The 19,557-nt window shown below is 42.7% G+C and overlaps 2 protein-coding genes across 2 annotated transcripts in view; one reads left to right on the plus strand and one right to left on the minus strand.

The window, feature by feature from the left end:
- Positions 1–5,998, minus strand: part of fa2h (fatty acid 2-hydroxylase) — a 28,053-nt gene extending 22,055 nt beyond the window's left edge. Inside the window, exon 1 of the mRNA XM_031564575.2 lies at positions 5,221–5,998. Within this exon, the coding sequence (XP_031420435.1) occupies positions 5,221–5,511 (291 nt within the window). The 5' untranslated portion in view covers positions 5,512–5,998. The remainder of the gene's footprint in view (positions 1–5,220) is intronic.
- Positions 5,999–13,811: 7,813 nt separating this feature from the next.
- Positions 13,812–19,359, plus strand: ccdc113 (coiled-coil domain containing 113). Its single transcript, XM_012833071.3, has 8 exons — positions 13,812–15,054; positions 15,298–15,409; positions 15,869–16,033; positions 16,184–16,339; positions 16,618–16,854; positions 16,979–17,086; positions 17,663–17,818; positions 18,949–19,359. Exons 1-8 carry the CDS (start codon positions 14,984–14,986, stop codon positions 19,021–19,023), a joined length of 1,080 nt encoding a protein of 359 aa, XP_012688525.2. The 5' UTR covers positions 13,812–14,983; the 3' UTR covers positions 19,024–19,359.
- Positions 19,360–19,557: the final 198 nt, after the last annotated feature.

Below are 19,557 nucleotides of genomic sequence, written 5' to 3' on the forward strand. Positions count from 1 at the left end.
AGTGCGGGAGGAGACCCTGCCTGTGTGTGCGAGTGTGTTTACTGTTCTCCTTGGTCCTTGTTTCTTTTCTTCTTCTCTCACTTCCTTTTCTCTGTCTGTTTCTCTCCCCTTTTTCTTCCCTCTGCTCCTTCCCATCCTCTCTTCCTCCCTCTGTGACTGTAAATGAATGTGTCAACCCCACAAGGAATTGCACATATTTGCAGCACAGTGGAAACAAGCAGAGCACACACACGCGCGCACACACACACACACACACACACACACACACACACACACACACACACAGAGACACACACACACACACACACACACACACACACACACACACACACACACACAGAGACACACACACACACACACACACAGAGACACAGACACACACACACACACACACACACACACACACACACACACACACACACACACACACACACATCTACCTGCAGTGTTTGATGACTACACAGAAGGCAAGCCCAGATACATTTATTTAGGCCATTGGCAAGTGTTTTACAAATGAGCAGATAAAAGGAAGCTGTTTGATGATCTTTTAAGGACGTCTTGTGAAAAGACAATTGCAGTAATCAACCCTGCTCATTTTTCCCCAAATAAGATAATTTCAGTTTTATCCTTATTCAGCTGAAGGAAATTTTGCATTGACAAAGAGATTCAAGGGGACCATAATCATTAGGTGAGAGGGTTAAGTACATTTGGGGTGTTATCAGCAGAGATATGATAAGAAATCTTTTTTTTAATGATTTGTCCAAACGGGAGCATAGCAAGGTTGAATAAAAAAAGGCCCCATGATTGACCTCTGAGGGACACAACAGGTCAACGATGTTGGTATAATTTTTCCATAGCAACAAAAAAGCTCCTGTCTTGTAAGTATGATCTGAGTCGCTTGATAACCATATCTAAAAATACAACCCAATGTTCCAGTCTATGTGGATAGTTATATATTATGATCAGTGCCAAATGCTGCACTCAGTAGAGCTGAACTTTCCTCCACAGGGAGGAATGGGTGGGGCTTGGTTAACATTTACCTCTCATTTGTGCAAAGGATTCACTTTTACAATTTTAAAAGAATGAAGAATGTGACCCATGCAATCATATGCATGCTCTCATGCACACACACAAACACACACACACACACACACACACACACACACACACACACACACACACACACACACACACACACACACATTTCATTCTTTGGGGCCCTGTGAGTAAGGCTGGGAAGATGGCAAACAGACGAAGCCTTAGAGAACAGAAAGGCATTCAGCTCAGTGGCCATCCGCAGCCTAACACACACACACACACACACACATACACATCCTTCCACTCACACACATACACACACACTGCTATACATGGACACTTGGTAAGCACTCACACACACACTCTCTTTCTCTCTTCTCTTAGACAGATAAACACACACTCAGACTCACATTCTCCTCAACTCACAGAAAAATTCCCATTCTCTCTCCCTCTCTCACACACACACACACACACATCCCTCCACACACACACACACAAACACACATCCCTCTTTCTCATGCACTACGTGCACACACTCTCACACAATGACACACATTTCCCTGTCAAGTACACCAACACACACATATACACACACATCTGTCCACATATGTAAGGCCTCACTCCCTCTCTCTTCCCCTACCTCCTCTCTGTTCCTCTCCCCCCTCTTTTAAACCCTCTTTTTCACCTCAGCTTCCTTCATCATTTCATTCCATCTCCTTCTATCTTCTTCTGTCTATCTTCCCTCTTTTTTCATCTCATTCCTTCTCCTTTGTCTATTCTGCTCCATCTCCATTCTTCTTGTCCACTCTTCTTGAACTCTTTCTATGGCTGCCCTTACATACCAAACCAAAAGGGCCAATTTTTTATCGGGACTGTGTAGAATCACACTCCCAGGGTGGGTCAATTGATATGGTATACAATGGAGGACATATCAGGAGTCACACTCAGTCAACATACACACACACACACACAAACACACACACACACACAGAGAGAGAGAGAGAGAGAGAGAGAGAGAGAGAGAGAGAGAGAGAGAGAGAGAGAGAGAGAGAGACAGACAGACACTTCAGTGTGTGTGGGGTTATCATGAGGTATTTTTCAACTGTTTGCTGTTCTGGAGACGTTTCAACCTTGAGTACCAAACAATAAGCAGTGTCTGTGTGAGGAAACCGCTGAGTGAAAGAGTGTGCATATATATCGACAACCAATGTTCCGTGAGGGTCCTGTCAATCATTCATTCCTGCCAATCATGAGGCTACATGTATCCACGTAGACACATGCCATACACACAGATGAACAACACAAAAAACATTAGGCTATGCGTGGAGATGCACACACCTCCATACAAACTCTGTTTCATTCACACACACTAAATTGACATGGACAAGCAACACATAAACACACACATAGGCACCACACACACAGACATACATACACACACACACACACACACACACACACACACGCACACACACACAAATGTACAAAACATACACATACCTCCATCACCACACACATACCAACACACATCACAACTATCAAGCTCTTAGTCACAGGATTCCCATTTAGGAATCACAGGTCTTAAAACAGCATGCGTTGAGAGTACTTTAGTGTCTTTTAACGAGCAAACTTAAAAAACATGTGCAAATACTCAGACAAACTTTAACCCGATAATCTGTTGGGCACCCGTCACAGCTAAGAATGGCCTTTTCCATTATTTAGTCATGCTGGGGGTGTACTACATGCTGATTATTCTTTAAATTCCAATAGCAGACTGTGTCTATGAAAAGTTATCCGGTTATTTGCAGGGTTGGATGTAAGGCTACAGCAAATAGAAAACTGTATCAGGTAAACAGTAAAACCCTTTATTGTTAGTGTGTATAGTGGCCTCTCACTCCACAAACGAATACCAAAACCATACCACAATCTCCTCAAATGAACTTCCAATTATTGCATTATTATTAGCTAAAATAATTCCCAAGATCCAGTGGTAGTGTATGTCAGTGTTTCTGTAGGTTCTGCATGTATCTAGGTATGACTATAATGTGTATGTGTGTGATGGATGAATGATTATATCTGTGCTTGAGTGGTGGGATGAGGATATGTACATATGGGCTGCTTTGTGTAAGTACATTATGGTGTTGTGTGTGTATGTGAGTGAGTGTGTGTGTGTGTAAGCGTGTTGGGGGGTGATAAGGGAGTGCCTGGGACACAGTCCACTGTAGATTGCTCCCCGGGACAATAAGCCTTTGAGAGGGAGCGGCTGCTTCAGTTTCACCGGCCTCTCTGTTGCATCTAAGCTGTCACAAGCCACATTGCTGACCGAATGTGTGTAAAGATGGCACATCTGAGCTATTCACACATTGGAACATCACCCCCAACCACAACTAGATGAATTACAACTAAAATAAATGGATGAAGAGAACACACACACAGACACACACACACACACACACATAAACACACACACACACACACACACAGAGAGAGAGAGAGAGAGAGAGATACACACACACACACTTCATATGTGAGCTATTCACACATTAACGAAACTGCAGTCACCCATGACTAAATAAAGGGCAGTGCAATACACAGGGACTAAGAGAACACACACACACACACACACACACACACACACACACACACTCACACCCAGACACCCGACTCTCTGAGCTATTTACACATTAGAACTATGGGGCAATAAAACATGTAGACTATGATAACACACACAGGCACACAAAGAGATTTTTTTTGTAGTGCAGAGGTTCACACATCTCACACTGATCAAGGTTGGTTAAAGCCAGAGCATTACTGTGCGAACTCGACTGTGGGCTCATGCACGCACAGACACACATGCACACATTCAAAAAAAGATTTATGAGGGGCACAGATAACCAGTGCAATATGAATCCAAAAGTCTTCTTTTTGGCGGCAAAGACCGGTCCTTATCAAAGGTCTTCAAGTCCAAAAAGAAACAGCATGACCACAACACTTGTATCGGTGAGAGACATCAGAGAAAAAGATACTATAGAGTCTCCGCTTTTGTCAGAGTACAAAATTGTGTAAAACACACGGGAGACAGATTTATGAGTGACCTTCTCTTTGGCAGTGGCATGACAGGGTTATGACCAGGTTATAACATTATTTCAATCAACCGTTCTGTGAGGTGTCAGGCTACTTACTTTTTGCTAGTCTTGATTACACAAGTCACTTCTAAATCAACCAATGACAAGTGGACCCAAATGATTATATCATATCAACAGTGCCAGCACGTGTCTCTCTCTTTCTGTGTGTGTGAGTGTGTGTGTGTGTGTGAGAGAGAAAATCCCCGTCAGTATCAGGGCTGTCTGGAAACTTTCCTCATAAGTCAATTTTGAGTGTCATGTGTGTGTTGTGGGTCACTGGTTCAATGGAACCAGCCAGACCGGTTTGAGGGGCATACACACTGAGGATCAGGAGAACAATCATCTGCACTCTGATTTAAGTGGTTTAGTTCACCATTCAAAACCCTTTCAAGACACAAATCTAAATCTACTGACTCTTCCGTTCCGTTCATTTTTTTCCCCTCCTTTCTCTTTTCATTTTTCATTTCTAATTGTTACTATCCATCTCATATGTTTAGATTGAAAAATATGCTCTGTCTAACTGATCTGAGTGTAGGTCTTGATTCGTTCCATCAGTTAAGCATCTCATAGCCTAGTAAATAGCCTAAGACTACAAGAAACAGCTGAGTGTTACTCTTGACACCACCCAACCATCTAATGCGGGCTACACCTGCGACCTCGGAAACGTCATGGAGGCAAAGTCCTGTGCCTCCCTAAACAAACGCCACAGAGAATTTTCCAGAGCGGATCATATGCAAAATGACCAACAACCAACTCCAGATGACCCAAACTTGTATAACATCAGGCTACTGCACAAAATGACAGTGAATAACAGTGAGCATAAGTTAGTAAAAGGTGGGCGTTGCTGAAATAATACCCGCCACAGGTGAGTTTTCAAATGGCGTGTTTACCCGGCTGCAGCATAATAAACTAAAGTATCCTGCTCCACCGGTTACTTTGATGGCGGTAACTGAGATGGAACTTTATAGCCTACCATCCATTAAGTCAAAGAGTAACTTTTTAGTGGCCTTGCTGATCATAGTTGAAAAGTCAATCCAGCAGTGCATTTTCATCATACCTGTGTGTCATCGCCATCATCTCTGTCAAGTTCCCCGATGTAGTACTGCTCCAACCAGCGCCGAGCGTTCACTGAATGCCGGTGTGGGGGTCCGTCCAACTGTTGGCTGATGTCCGTCCCTGAGCGGCGCAGGATGAGCGCCTCGCCGCCGGGGTGCCTTGTGAGGAAGCCCGTCACATCGTAAACCCTTGTGCCCAGCAGTACCCAACACGAGTCCTTAGTGCAGTGCCGTGAGACCTCCTTCATCGAGAAAAAACGGGGGGATACAGATGGGGACATGTCTCCAATCATCTTCACGTCCGAGAAGTGATTTTGATTTCATGCAACGACAACTGACAGACTCCCCAACCTTCCGCAAGTCACTTCACTAACTCCCCCCTACACACACCCTCTCTCAAGCTTGACTTAGCTCCGCGGTCTCATTAGCATCTCATTAATGATTGATGACGAAGCTTTCCCAAAGCCCAGATGGGTGGATGGATGCACCTGTTGCGCTGCTGTTTCAGGAAGGGTGAGCTCTCCTACAAGTATAGCCCCGATGTGTCCAGTTGTATCTTAAAAACTGTCGTTTTTTTAGCTTACAAACAGGGCTAAACAACAAACGAGTCCACTTCCTTATTTTAATGGTGCGGGTTTAAAAAAAAAATAGTTTCCTGTCTAAATGAGCGCGCAATCAATTTAGGATCCTTCCAGGGGACCGTTGGAGAAGTAACTTAATTTGATATTTTTATCCCATTGTGGTAGGCTATGGAGCGTTTTTGTCTAGCGTTGCAGTAAGTGCACTCGATAAATCCATCCTCCAATGTAACAGAACTTAACAAATATTATACACTGCTTATCGACTTCACCTCTAGATGGCAGAGTTGCACTGCAAACTTGAGGATGAGTGACTGTGTATCGCTCCACGAAACGCTGACGTAATAGCCTAGGGCTGATTGGCTACTTTGGCGATTCTCAGAAGTCCCAAGGCGCCATCTACCTGTGACATTATCAACAAGAACAGGCTACTGCAAATTTGAACCTTTATGGGAAAACATAAAACTAAACTAAACAAATAACCATAATCACTTTTGTTTCGTTTCTTTTTAGTTTATAATCTTAATGTCTTAATGTAATCTCACAATCAAAATACAAATACAGTAGGCCCACAGTCTGGTACATTTTTGTTCAGTTTGTCTGTCTCTGCATCCCCTCTTTGTGTGTGTAAATCTTTATTTTTCAGAACCTCTTTACAGGTGTGCTTTAGTGTAAGTTAAAGATTACTTCAATAATATGGCAAGGTAAGAACATACAAATTAAGAGAAGGGGATTCAAATCATTTTTGATAAGTTACATGTAAATATATTCCAAAATGGATCCATATCCAGTATTTTACCCAGTAAGCATGACAATGATGCAATGCTACATGACACTAGTCATAGTGTTGCCCTTAGGTGCCCACACATCCACAGAAGTTCTTAGCTGTAGTCAACAGAGTGGCTCCGCTTGAGACTGGGAGTCTACAGGGGCCTCACACCTTAAGAGATAGTGAGCAGATGACTGCTGACAAACAGGGCCATAGATAAACAGGCCTGATAAACAGAACAACTGCCATAAATCTAATAAATTGCAACCATTTGAGATAAGGGTGTTATTAGAGAAATAATGTGCTACCTTGTGGCCCACATGATATATTTATGATCTGTACATGAATATTCAATGATACAAAGATGGCTATCACAAGTTGTGTCTCATTGGAGGGCACAGTGGCATGAAACCAGGAGTCAGACTAGGAACCCTCTGGTTTCTAGATAACAGCTTTACTTCCAGGGCCCTTGCCACCTAATCAGTGCATTTCCAACGTAACATTATGTGATGTGTGGTGTAAATAAGGCTTCAGGCCCAGGGATAGCCTCAACATGAGTCATCTGTGCAAACACCTCAGGTAGTCACCGTCACCGCTACTGACTTCAGAGCAGAGATAGGCGCTTAGGATCTGTCTCAGATCTGGCACGAATCTGCTCCGAGACAGATGCACTCCACAGTCAACTGCCACCTGGGACAGAGAATCCCTCCTCCCATGCTCACCCCTGAGAATAAAGAACCTTCACAGTTGACAAACTCTCTAACTGCTCACCTGCAGGAGTCCCTGACAACACTTCCTGGAAAAGCAGGATTGCTCTGACAATATGCTGGTGATGTCACACTAAGGCTCACATAGAGGGTCTAAGGAGGAGCATATCGATAGAAACTCTCCAATTCTGAATTGTAGTGGGTCTATTTTACCAGATGGACAAAAAAAAATAGATACACCGATATATCATGATATTTTTGCTTGTGATACATTGTCGATACACTGACACCAAATATCAATAAATTTTTTCAGACTCAGAACAGTTAAAAATGAATTTATTCACCTAACCATTCTAGTTTTCCAGAGCATCACTACCCTCCACCCCCATGCCTGGGGTTCCTTTTAGAGTGGTAATGGTCATGGAATGCAATTATTTCATCAAAATAGGCCTTTTACAGTAACTGGCTGGGATTAGAGTGCACTTTTTTACTCTTTCTGTTTTGTAACTTTTCTTGTGCTGTGATATATCGATATTGTAGGAAGAATACTTAGATAATATCGGATTGTGAATTAACATATGTTTCCCACCCCGAGTCCATTCTCTAAGCAGACCGCCAGACACTGGCTGAAGTGCGTTTCTTAGACGCCAGGATCCGTCAGGTCTCTACCTCTGGACTGTCACTGTGGCTCCATCGAGTGGCACCTCAACTAACAGGTTCTAACCAGATCCAGTGCAACCTGTGCACAATGATCAGTTTCCCCAATCAGCTGGCAAAGTGTTGACATTGAGCACTTGCCCCCTCCCTCCCCACACAAAACACACAACACCTGTGCTTCTTCTAATTCTTCTTTTTCTCTTATGTACACATATACTCACATGTCCTCATTGTCTTTGCACTAACTTGTTCGCATTAAAGGTATCCATAACGCACGCATACCCATTCATACATACATAAAGACATGTTGAGTTTTCAAGATCGTTTCCCATCATTGCCTCCTGCTCTACTTCCTGGACAGGTGTTTTATTCCTGCCCCTGCCTTCTAATTTTACCCATGGGGACAAAACAAAAGATTGCTGAATAATTTAAAGACCGTTTCTGGCACTGATATGCAGAAATGTGAGCCCCCCCACATACACATCAACCCATTAGCTCCCGCCCCCTCAACCACCACCCCATTATGTGTGAGAAAAGAAGCTCTGACCTCACACGGTGATGTCAGCACACCAGGGCTAGGCTGCTTGTTCTCCTACCTGATGCTGATTGGCCAGGCGACGTGCACTCACACCTGTACACAGGTATAAGAGAACTGGGCCAGCATTTGTCAGAACACACCAGCATCATCTGACACCCAGAGAAGAGCGATCGTCACCATGGCAACAGTTGTACCCGTGAGTACCTGGCACGTAATGTCTGTAGGTCATGAAGTAGTTTTGTTCATCGTAATGAATTTTAACACTGAAAAGAAATGTAACCTCCTTGAAGGAGTTTTCTGAGGGAATGGCGGTGTTAGAGAACGGCGCTGAGTTTGTGGGTGATAGAGATTCAGAGCGTGAGAGGTGGGCTTAATAGTCATGTTGCTGGGCAAGGGTATTGGTCTCATAGAGTGATAGAGTTTTAAGGTTGTGGATAGGGCTTTATGATAACACAAGTCAATTTGTCTTGGCTTTACTATGATAGAGTTGTAGGGTGATGAAATGTTGAAGGTGGTGTATGATTAGGGATTCGGCGTTGGGGTGATACACTTCTTGGATGATCATTTTGGGGTTGTGAGGTTTTACAGTGATGGGGTTTTAAAGTGATCATACATTAAGATGGTGGACTTTAAGGTGATGATGATTTAGGTTGATGAGATGCTGGGTTGGTGGACCTCCAAGATGATCATTATTTGGAGTTGTTAAGTTCTACAGTGATGCAGTAAGATGATGAGATGTGAGGGTGATGGGCTTTTAAGCTGATGAGTTTTACTTTTTTTAAGATTTGTTTTGGGGCTTTTTACCTTTAATCGATAGGACAGTGAAGGTTTTTGGACAGGAAATCAGATGGAGAGAAGAGGTGGGGAGTGGGATCGGGAAATGACAACGGGTCTGGATTCGAACCCGTGTCCCCGTGGGCGAACCCGTATATGGTCGGGGCTACTGCTTGTGCCACAGTGCCCCCCAGGTGATGAGTTTTTAAGGTGATGAGGTTTTAGGGTAGCGGACCTCTAGAGTGATAGAGTCTTGGAGGTGGAGGGTGGTGAAGGTGTGATGGATCAGGTGTCAGTAAAACAATCTGCTTGGGTGCCACCTCTCGGCAGACAGATCCTGAAGTACTGTATGTTGGTGAGTGCATGCTAGGATTGGATTTCACTCTGACAAGGTGATTCATTAAGTTTAAATTAAGTGCACAGGAACACTAATCTATTCTCCAGATAGGCTATAAATCCTGTATCAGATGTGAGATGCATTACAACTGTTTCGGTGAGGTCCCCAGCATTTAACCGCTCATCTCCATCTCCCTCTTTTCCATCTCTCTATGTTTGTATTTCTGACTCACTCTCTCTGTCTCTTTCTTTCTGTCTGTGGCTGTCTCACTTTATCTTTTTTCCTCACATTTATCTCTCTCTCCTCCCCGTCTCTGTTCATGCCTTCACTCTGGCCTGTCTCTCTTTCCTTCCATCTTTCTCTCTCGTTGTATCAATCTCTCTCTTTCTTTCTTTCTGCCCCTTTTCCTCCCTCTGTTCTCTGCAGTGTGCGTCATGTTATGGCAGTAGAAGTGTCCAGCCCCTGCAGCTCTTTGGGAAGTCCCCCAACAGCAGCTACATGTCCCTGTTGCAAACCCGTAACCCTCGCGGAGGCCCCCGGCCCCGAATGGTCTGCCATCCCCCGAAGATGTCGCTGCGGCAGATCTGTTGCATGCTGCGTGTAATGCGCCAGGTTCGCAACAGGGAGGCTGCTGCCGCCGCTGCTGCCGCCAGGTCAGTCTGCACGTCAGCAGAAAAAGGTTACAAAACCCCCAAACAAATAAACCAAAGAACTAGAAGTGAAAAAGACTATCTTGTGCATCACATTTTGATAACATCATGACACTTGTGTTTATACACCAGTTTTGGTATATAAAGCAGCAGTATGTTGTAGGTCTAACTGATGCAGACATCCATTATAAGACAAACCTGGAGGCAACTATGTAGAAATCTGGTCTAAAAGTGTGTGGGAATTACTAGTGTGTTCAGGACATTTAAAACTCAAAGTAACAGGGCAGATTCAAACTGAAAACAACCCAGCTGATCTGGCCCTGATCTGGTAGGCATCAGCTCTGGGTCCAGAGTTAGCTCCCGGAGTGCTGTAAACGTATTCCCTTTTTTTTTCATATTAAACATGAGGCCTGTGAACTGACTCGTCCCAGACAGCAGTTCATTCTGCCAGCACAATGAGCCTTCTGACGTCTGTCTGTTACAGTGTTTAATGTGAAGCCTGTGAGCTGACTCTGACTGGGCACTCAGGGTGAAGTCTGTGCATGGACTCCTTCCTGCCATTTGTACCCAGAGTCTTACTCCTGTCTCTAACCAGTGAGCCATGTTATGTCCAAGACAGTAGCCAGTTCGATCCTAACCACACCATATCAAAGCCAGATCCAAACCAGAATGTTCTGCTATCTCAATGAGGCTCCTGTCTGACACCTGTCTATCTCATGTTCAGTGTGGAGCCTGTGTGCAGACTCCGATTACTGTCTATAGCCTGTGCACTGGGTCTTACTCTTGCCACTCTTGTCTGTTGGCAGAAAGCAGGGCACTGCCGTCTCGACCCCCGGTCCTCCTCCCGGGCCGCCTCCTGGGAAGAGCACCGGCAAGAGGTGCCTCCTCAACTGCCTGCGCCGCAGACGCAACGCCAGCCTGAAGAGAGTGGGGTAACAGTGGCTGAGCTCCTGAGAGAGCCAAAACCCCCCCAGGGGCAGTTGTTGGATGTGTGAGGGCCACCTACAGGACCCCTCTCTCTTGCTCTGGCTCCAACTGGAAGAGGACCCTGGAAACACCTCCAGCATCATGTGTGACAGTTTTGACAGAACACACACTCAACATGATCAAAATCCTTTACTATGAGCAGTAGCATCTTCATTCGCAGATCTTTTTCATCTTCCACAGCATTATTCCGCACAACTTCAATCATATCATCATGATATATTTCACCATCCTCAGTATCATTATCATCACCATCATCCATTTCATCCCCTTTACAGACCTATAGAAATTGTGGACCTGCGAGATACTCCTTTATGTTATGGGAGGGAATCTGACACAGCTATACATCTTCTCAAACACTCTTTATCTATGTTTTTCCCTCAAAGACTCTCATCTGTGGACCCCCCCTGTGTGTGGGTGTGTAATTCCAGAGGCTAAAGCTTGTCTTGTTGCCACACTGCTGTAATTACAGCCAGGGCAACCTGACCCAAGTCAGGAAACCGGACCTGCTTGTTTGTATGTTTGTTTGTTTTATGTGTTTGTTTGTTTTCAGCAAAGTGCATATATACAACAGAAAGTTATACAGGCCAATTCCATATTGCTATCAAAAAAAGCTGCATTAACAAATAATTTTCATTTTGTTATTATTAAACTGAATAAATATAGCAATATGTCAAAAACAATGAATACATGTGTGTTTCTTATTATATCAGTGTGTTATATCAATTGTGAACGTATCAACTAATTATAAATCATGAACTGTTCTTGAAGTTATTTAAAACTATTTTGCTGTCCATTTTTGTTTCTTGTTGACCACAGTGTTCTCCTGTATTTGGAGTGCTTCCTGGAAATGGTTTTCCTGACATTTACAGTCTTGTGTGTTAAACGTTTAAGCTATAGTTCAATATAAATAAAACTAGATTGATTTGACAAAACATGACAATTCATGTCTACATTATTGCCCACATTATCTCTGTGTCAGTATATTTAAATGCAAAAATGTCTTTACATTTATGCTCCAGTTCCTTGAGTTATTTATCAGTTGTTCAGGGCTGTTAAATACACATCCGAATGTAACCATATAGCACAGGACTCTGAGTTGGCCACGACCAATCAGACCAGAGTGTTTCAGAGAACAGGTTAACACACCTGGTAAGTGTGGAATGTGTCAGAGTAGATATTCTAGTGGTGTGGGATGTGTGTGTGTGTGTGTGTGTGTGTGTGTATGTGTGTGTGTCGATATGTGTGTGTTGGGGAGTGAGTTCAATGGAAAACTGTGGTAAAACACTCAATTGTCAGGATGGTCATTCTGGTTTCTTGAAATGTGAGCCTTAAAAATAACACACACCCTCTCAGGAAGCAAGCACACATATTCCTAAGACAATCAGGATATAACATTATGTATGTATTATTATATGGCTGCAACATTGCCTGGCATTATTATAATAGTAATAATAATAATAATAATATTTATAATAATAATAAACTTTATTTGTATAGCACCTTTCATTCAAAACAATGCAGCTCAAAGTGCTTAACAGCAAAGAAATTACATGCACAAAGATTTAAGATAAAAAATAGAATACATAAAATGCATAACATAAGATAGAAAATAAAACTCTGCAGAGTTTGAATACATGTGAATACATTACACCTAAACTGGTTTAGTCACAGTAGTGTATTTGAGGACATTTTCAGTTTCATTCCAAAAGAATACATTAAGGTCTGGATTTAGTCGTTTCCCCAGTTCTATCTTCGGGTACAAGCACTGGAATGTGTGAGCAGCTCTGCTGAAAGTTTCATGTGAGATGTTGTCTCAGCGCAGCAGGGCCGTGTTGGAACAAAGGAAGTACTGCTCAAGTTTCTCTTCAGGGAGGAAGTCGATGTCGCTGTGGTTTAACACACACACACACACACACACACAATGTACTTAAACCCTACATCACATACACTTCAATCTTCACGCACATGTTCACACACACATACACACACACACACCAGCCTTTCATATTCAGCATGCAAAACCTCATATGCGCACACAAAGCCAAGCTTCCATTCTCAAATACAATTGTATACTCATAATAACATTCATTCAAACTTATTTCAGCCAGTTTAAGTCTCTCAACACATACTAGCACTCACAAACACACTTCAGTCCACCTAAAGCTACTTCCATACTTACACAACCCGGATGCATGCTTTGACGAACACTCACCGTTTTTTTTCCCACAGAAATACTACAGACAGCAGACTAAACAGGTGACAAAAGTCATCTTACACATATGGACTGTTGAAAACACCACAGCAGCCATTCTGTACAAGCCTGTACTACGCACTCATACTAATGTGTTGTGATATCATGACTCATGAGTACAGTATACGTTGTATGGCATTTATGGTTGTGAATGTGTTGTTGTGCATACTTTGAACAGTGTGTCTTGTGGGGTAAATAGCATGTGTTGTGTGTGTAGATGTGAATGTAGGATATGGACTATTTCTGGGGTGCTGCTGTGGGACATACACTGTGTGTGTGGATGTGTGTGTGTGGACGTGTGCACGTGTGAAGGGGTCAAGAGGATTTAGGTATAGAGAGCACCCCATGACGATAGCATCCGTCGTCGAAGCGACTCCTCGGGTGTCAGATCTGTAATTCCATTCGGTCACCACACTGACAGCACTGTCCGCAAACGGGCTCACGTGAACGCCAAATCAGGCCAGAAGAGAAAACACACACAGACACACACACATACACACACACACACACACACCCCTTCCTACCACTTGCACATGGCTACGGCTGTGTGCACTCTATAACCTCAAAACACAATCCAGTGGTTGCACACGTGCAAGACATCACACTTGAAGGCCTTTACAGATTTACAGACAGTGTGCTTAGAAAACCATGTCTGTATGTTTCACTACCCTCACTAATATACAGGTGATTCATTGAAAACATACTTCTCCTTTTCTACTTTTCAACCATTGTTACCGCCAGAACACCACCACCATTCCGGATAATATTGATAACAATCATCACCAGTATCACTACTACAATCATCACCACAAATATTACAATCTACAATATTACTATGCTTTTGACAACCACTACCATCATTACTATCACCACCACCGTTATGAAAGATAATTTGTGTGTATGTAAGAGAGAGGCGATAAAACATATTGCCAACAACATCAACATCAATCAAAGGCAGACCTTCACCAGCAAGCAGAAATCTGTGAAACCGGTTTCCCGTAAACCCACTAGAGGGCGTCTGCTCCACTGACTTCTAAAATACACACATGCCAAAGTCAATTCTTTAACTTTGGGATGATGCCTATGTTGTGATAGATCGATATTTTACTCCCGTGCATTTCACAACATGGCTCTTGGATTTGGACTGGATAGAAAACAAGTGTAAAAAGAAATGAAGATGTAATAAATAAAACAACAACGCATGAACCTAAGAAAAATGCACGCTAGTGTACTTATAATGCTATTAGAGTTAAAACATTGTCTAAGAGAATTGATACATTAAAAGATATTTCTTTCAAGACCTGACATTTGTAAAAAGACCTGAAATAAGTAAAAAAAAAAAAAGGAATATTAGAAAATACACGTTGGCCTTCAACACATAACTATATTTGCATATATCTAAGATTTGAATAATTTAAACCATTTTGGGCATAGAACAGTCGTACCACAAAGGAGGTTTGATTCTAAGCACTTCACGCAAGCGCGCATCTTGCGGAGTTTTGTTTACCTTAGTAACCATGGCGAAGTTAGAGGACAGCGGGTTGCTGGAAGACAAGAGACAACTTGTTGAACTTATACAGAATTTAAGGTAACAAAAAGGCAACATTTTAGGAATACTGGTTTAACTATCGCTTTTCGCATCAAATTATGTATTTGTGCTTATTTTGTTTATGAAAGTAGCTTAACTACCACCGCTGACGGCTAACTTAGCCCACAGTAATGTTACCTTAAAATAGATATCCTATCTAAAATAACGACCATTGCCCCCATTTTGAGAGGTCAAATCAAATCTGAACCAAATCTATGTTTTACACTCACTGGTCTTTTCCAGACGCTCCAATGAGGTGCTACGAGCTGAAACCGACATGTTTGAGCGGTATGTTGGTCGTTTGGACCCACGTGAACTTGTGCTACAAAGTGGAACTGACGGGGACATGGGGGCGGTAAAGTACCTTGTCTGTCGTTTTCATTGTTTACCGGTCAGGCTACATTTATGAAAAGCCATAACTCCTAAAGGACTTTTTTAGGTACTCTGACATGCCTTGATGTTTTTGTATATTTCCTCTAACTAAAAACATTCATTGACAAGTGCCATGTAGAATATTAAATGTTTCTCGAGGTGTTCTTTTTATGACTCTAGGACAAAAACTCATGGAGCTTTAAAGGCTTATTGACAACAAGAACAAACATGTACATATCCCTCCACAGGGATATAGTCCTTGAAGGGCTTTTAAGCACCAAGTAAATGTCCAGATGGCAGCAGGCTTTGGAACACTCACATGTCAATCTTAGTAGGCATGTTTTATTTGTTATTCTGTGTTCATATCACATAACTGCACTAGTGACGTAGTTGTTCATGGACATAGCCTAATTCTCCTAGGTGTACTACCATGTAACCATAGAGCCGTGCAAGGAAGACCACCAGAGCACGAACAATGACCCAAGAAAAGCTTCAGCAGCTGACGATGGAGCAGAAATGTGATGTTGCCCAGAGGGAAATGGATGAGATGAGGGACGACCTGGAGAAGCTGAATGATACCTCTGAGAGAGTGATGCTCAACCTTAAGGTTACTGAGCATGAGTGACAATGAATTCAGGGTCCAAAGACTCTGGAGGTTGACTCCAGAGTCAGGTGCTACCAGGGTGGGTTCAAAAGACATGTGGGCAGTAAGAGTTTTTAGCAGTGCAGTGTTCATATTCTTGTGTGCTTCCATCAGGCTACCTTGGAGGAAGCTGACGTGCGGCTCGTGGAGGTGAAGAAGGCCAGCAACGAGTTTGACCGCGATGTGGCCAAGATTCTGAGAGAGAAGAAGGGCGTCATGATGGGCGCTGAGAAGGTCATCCGTTACTTTGAGGACAGGATGAGGGCAAAGGTTAGACGAATCTGGGGTTTCATAACTCCACCCCATCTTTAGGCCTTGTTTTGCAATGGAGTGCATGGTCTTCTATGTGTGTCTGCTGTGTAACTGCTGTAGTTACTGTGTATGTTTCAGGTTATTGAGGTGGTTTTGCTTGCTGTATTTTAGTTCCTCTGTGGGTGTAATGCTATGTTTTTTGCTGTAGTTTCTGCAGTTCTCTGTTGTGTTTTTCTATTGTTGTGTCCTGGTTATCTAGTGTTTCCTATGGAGTACTTGTTTCCATCCCTCTGCAGGACACACTGGTGGAGAAGCTGCGCCTGAAGAATGCAGCATTGCTCGTGCAGAAGCGTAAGCTCCGTCTGCAGATGTTTCAGAAGGAGGAGATGGGAGAGGCGCTGCACGAGGTGGACTTTCAGCAGCTGAAGATTGAAAACAGTCAGTACCTGGAGCGCATTGACGAGAGGAACCAGGACCTGCTGCGCCTCAAGCTATTGGCAGGGAACACCCTGCAGATCCTCAACTCATATAAGGTCTGAGTTGCCAAAGTCTTCATCTGACACAAGCTTTAGTCACAACAATGTGAACTACTACTATCTGCTTTGTCTGTTGCTATGTGACTTTGTTGAGTGTGCTCTTCTTGGCTGTGTTGTGCAGAAGAAGCTGCAGAACATGACCTGTGAGTCGAAACTGCTGAGCAGCGATATTGCCTCACGGCGGGAGATGCTGGTGAAGATCGAGGAAGAGACGGAGCAAGCTGAAGAGGTTGGACTGCTGGTTACACTGAGCCCCATACTCTGAGTCTACTTTGTGTTTACACTCTGTGGCTCTTGTTGTTTACATTGCTGCATATACACCATTGGGCATGACCTTATAAGCTCTGACATGCCTGAGTTTACCATCAGGAAGTTGGATCTGAATGCCTGGCAATCTTGATGATACTAGTGGTAACTGACAAGTTCCATTATAACCGAGTTTAATTGAGTTAACACATTGAGAAAACTGGCACACAAATAAGTGTTATAAGACTTCATCGTACTTTCTACACAGCAAACTCTTTGGTCTAGTCACTTTGTAAACGTATTGATTACATGATGATACATTTATCAGTTGCGTTCAGTGGAGCATGATCACGTGGGAAATGCATTTTATACATTACGAGGACAACCCAATGAACCATTGCTCTCATTCATTACTTGTACTTTTCTCTGAGACAAGGCTACTTTTATACATTGCTGTTCACTGTCATTAAAACGGTGCTGTTTACTCTGATTGCTAGACTCTGCTACGGTCTGTGTTGTGCCATCATCCTCTGATGTTTACTCAATGTTGCTGTGTCAGGAACGTGTGAAGGCTGAGGTTCTGAACAGGAAGTTACGAGGTCAGCTGGCAGACTACCGTGTGCCACCCGTTCTGCAATACATCACAGCCAAGGCCTCTCATAACCAGCTGGAACACATTGTACGGGCCTGGGAGCGCAAAGTTGAGATTTCAGAGGTGAGAATACAATATATTTTGCTAGAATATCATACGACCGCCTTTTTTTTTATTAGCCATTTCCCAGACAGTATAGCTAAATATGGAATGGTTTTGGCCATACTATCTGGTAGGTAACTACTGTGGACTTTCTGTTGCTAAAATTATCTCTTTCATTCCATTCAATCACCTTACAGTAACTGTGTCGTACAAATGAATGAGGTTTATAACATGACACAATAGACTTGCAAAAAACATGAATTATGAAAACTATAGAATTACTTCTAGATATAATAAATTGTTCTGTGCAATTTTTTTTTATTAGATTCTAATTGACACGCAAACACAGCGTGCGACCGCCATGGAAGCAAACAAACAAACTGGACCAACAGATGATGTTTAATTATACCTGACCAAAATAGCCTCGGCATCCTTCTAAAAAGCTCCATGACCAGAGACTTAGTAAAACGCTTATATTGGAGATGCATTTGAAAGTTGGAGACAGCTAAGAGCGTCTTAAACATTGAGATTCAGCTAAGATCAGCTAACGTTAACTAATTTATCACGGCTTCTAGCAGAGATGGACATTTTACTCATACTCCTACTTTGTGGTCCGTGAGCAGCTGGGTTATCAAGGCAGCGAGTATTTGAGACACAGCCTGTGAAGTGATCCCAAGTAGAGCTGGCTAAACGCTGTCATGCTAACATATGCTAATGTTAGGCTAACTGCTATCAGTCACACCAGCTACAACTGTTTACTACCAGTGTGACAGAAATATATGACAGAAACTGCAAGTTTGACTCTAAATTGACTCAGTTTACGAACGTGATTACTCCATATATTGAACGAATACTGACGTCCAAATAGAGTAATGTTGCTCATGCACAACCCTAACTACTAGCTATTGATTTATCTTATTGAATAGAAACCATAGCCAAACCCGTTTTAAGAGATTATTTATTCAAGCGCTTTTGTTTCAGTGTATATATATATTCCCATAGTATCAAATTTATTCTGACCAGTTTAGCAAGTTTATATGTTACACACTTTCTGGAATACCCAGCTGGATAGTAAACAGCCTGACTTGTGTTCAAAGTACACAGAGTGCATCACTCCTGTGGAGGTAAGTGTTGTTTCATGTTGTGTCCAGATGGCCCTGAAGACCCACTCCAAGGCCTGGAACAAGCTGAGGGCCATAGCTGCTGGACCAGGACCAGCCTCTTAGATGACCTGTCAAACCTGGAACCAACGATCCACAGGGAGCCTTACCTCACTGAATGTGAGAAATTACGTTTCACATTAAATTGTTTGTACTGTACAGATAAAAGCAACAGAATGACGTATGCCTGTCCTGAAACAAATCTATGACTAAATTCCATTGTCTTATACATTGCTATTCACAGAATGTAATGTAGAATGTGCAGATGTCTTCTATGAGCTCACTAGGCCTATATCAAAACTTAGATGCCGTTCTTATCATGTACCATAGGCATATTTTGCTTCAAAGTATAATACACGTTACTGATTTGATATGATTTATCAAATAAACATTGTTCAGTAACCATTTTCCAAATCATTATGATATAGGATTCCTGTAAGCAATTTGACAATTTGCTTAAAACTGAGTAATATTTATGGTGGACATACCAAGCTGCTACGCTTTCTCTCGTTACAGTTGAATGTTAGTTTATTGAAAAAGAAAAACCTGAAAAATAATCTAAAAATGTGACATTGGTAAATGCACTTACCTCTTCTGATG

This window comes from Clupea harengus, chromosome 3 (assembly GCF_900700415.2).
Source record: "Clupea harengus chromosome 3, Ch_v2.0.2, whole genome shotgun sequence".
NCBI classification, from domain to species: domain Eukaryota; kingdom Metazoa; phylum Chordata; class Actinopteri; order Clupeiformes; family Clupeidae; genus Clupea; species Clupea harengus.